General features: G+C 33.8%; 1 protein-coding gene across 1 annotated transcript in view; it reads right to left on the bottom strand.

Moving 5' to 3' along the window:
- The window catches only part of LOC107667909 (serine/threonine-protein phosphatase PP1-gamma catalytic subunit B-like), a gene marked incomplete at its 5' end in the record, with an annotated part of 14559 nt that overhangs the window by 7130 nt on the left and 5355 nt on the right, over nucleotides 1-2074 (bottom strand). Inside the window, one exon of the mRNA XM_016459652.1 lies at nucleotides 1384-1607. Within this exon, the coding sequence (XP_016315138.1) occupies nucleotides 1384-1607 (224 nt within the window). The remainder of the gene's footprint in view (nucleotides 1-1383; nucleotides 1608-2074) is intronic.

The following is a 2074-nucleotide window of genomic DNA, read 5'->3' on the forward strand; positions in this document are numbered from 1 at the left end:
AGGTATTTATATATATAGTTTTTCTTTGTGTGTGTGTGTGTGTGTGTGTGTGTGTATATATATATATATATATATATATATACACACACACAAAGAAAAACAATTATAATAGAAAAAATAGAAAGCTAGTGTTAGGTGTTTTTTTTTATAAAAAAGAAGATAAATAGATAAAGTAGAATTAAAATAGAATAGAAAGTGCTAGAGTTAGCGTTAGAACTCTTAGTTAGAGTTAGTTAAATTATTAAAATTTAATACATTTAATTTAATAAAAAATATTGTTCATGTTAGTTCCAGGGTTATTATAGTTAACTAAATCTAAAACCATAAAAAAAAAGTTAACTGAAATAAAATAAACCAAAAAACTTATCAAACTTAGCTTATTTCAGCTAGTTGACAAGGCAACATTTCTCATTTTCATTTAGTTTAACTTGATGTACTAAAATAACTAAAACTGTAATAAAAACTATACAGACAAAAACTAATAAAAATGACAAAAACAAACAACAAAAGTACTAAAACTTTAACGAAAATCGCCACATAAAAATAAAATCTAATGAAAACAAATAAACTATAATAGCATCAATGATTCTAAAATAACAGATTCACAGTGCAAACTAATATCAACTTTTGATTTTAAAAATGCTATTAAATGCTGAAATTAACATTAAATTGTTAAATGTTGTAGAAGTATCATTCATTGTTAGTTTGGTAACTAATGTAGTTAACTAATGCTGAACAAAAGAAAGCTTATAGTAAAGTGTTAGCAAAACAGTTCTTTCCACTTGAGATTTTATAGGCCACTTTTGTATTCCCACTGTTTTTAAACCATTAATACAGATATAAAATATGATTTTTGTTATTATTATTATTATTAAATAAAAATATACACTACTGTTCAAAAGTTTGGGATCAGTAAGATTTTTAATGCGTTTTAAAAAAGCCACTTATTTGATCAGAAAATAGAGAAAAAAAACAGTAATATTGTAAAATATTATTAAAATTTAAAATAATGGTTTTCTATTTTAATATACTTAGAAATATAATTTATTTCTGTGATGCAAAGCTGAATTTTCTGCATCATTACTTTTGAACTTTCCCAAATTTTTGAAAGGCAGTGTAGAAACAAAATAAACTGCAATAATACTGTAAAATAAATAATCATGTATTTAATAAAAATACTAGTAAGACTGTAGATTGAAGCGTGGCACTGTGTTCATTTACACGCACATTAAACAAACTGAGCTGCTAAAAAAAAACGCGTATTATGAGCTGCTCGTGTGTAAATGAACACATCACCGCGCTTCACTCTGAAACCAGCAACAGATATTTTTATTCACATAAAATGCAGCCTCGGCTTCTTGTTCAGCCCTGCTGAAGACTCACCTGGTGAGCCCTGCAGATCAGATCCAGGTCGTGTTTGTGAAGGAACTTGGCCACCACTTCCGCTCCGAAGGTGAAGGACACGCCTCGGTCGTTCTCGCCCCATCCCAGCACGTCCTTATCTGGGTCGGACCACAGCAGGTCGCACAGGAGGCCCTGGTCCGGGACATCTGTGGGTCTCATGATCCTTCTAATCTGCTCCATGGACTGCAGATCAGGAGACAAACCTGAGGAACAGCAGAAACAGCTGGAGATTCCTAGAAAGTTCCTAGTTTCTTAAAGGCACAATATGTAATTTTTTTGCCACTAGAGGGCGCGTATTCAAAACAAACAAAGAAACAAAGGCGTAGTTTGATGACGCTGTGACTGAGTGTGGAATCATGGGAGTTGTGGTCTTCATCCCCACAGCCGATGCAATCCGACGGGACTCGGGCAGAAATCATGTTCATGTATGAGCTAATGATTTATTAACGTAGTAGAATGAAGCAGGGTGAGGCTGAAAGCCATCGAAGCGAAACGAGGCGCTGAACGAGCGTGACACACGGCTCGAAAGCAGCGGAGCTTTTATTATGCCACAGTCGACTGCTTCCGGTCCTTCCGGCCGTGCGTATGTGGGGTAAAGCAGCGCTGTTTTATCATACTAGATACATTTAGTTATGTTATAATGCTACTCTGTGCGGTCGTCACCGGTCTA

Source organism: Sinocyclocheilus anshuiensis, unplaced genomic scaffold (genome assembly GCF_001515605.1).
Source record: "Sinocyclocheilus anshuiensis isolate Anshui unplaced genomic scaffold, SAMN03320099.WGS_v1.1 scaffold2839, whole genome shotgun sequence".
NCBI classification, from domain to species: domain Eukaryota; kingdom Metazoa; phylum Chordata; class Actinopteri; order Cypriniformes; family Cyprinidae; genus Sinocyclocheilus; species Sinocyclocheilus anshuiensis.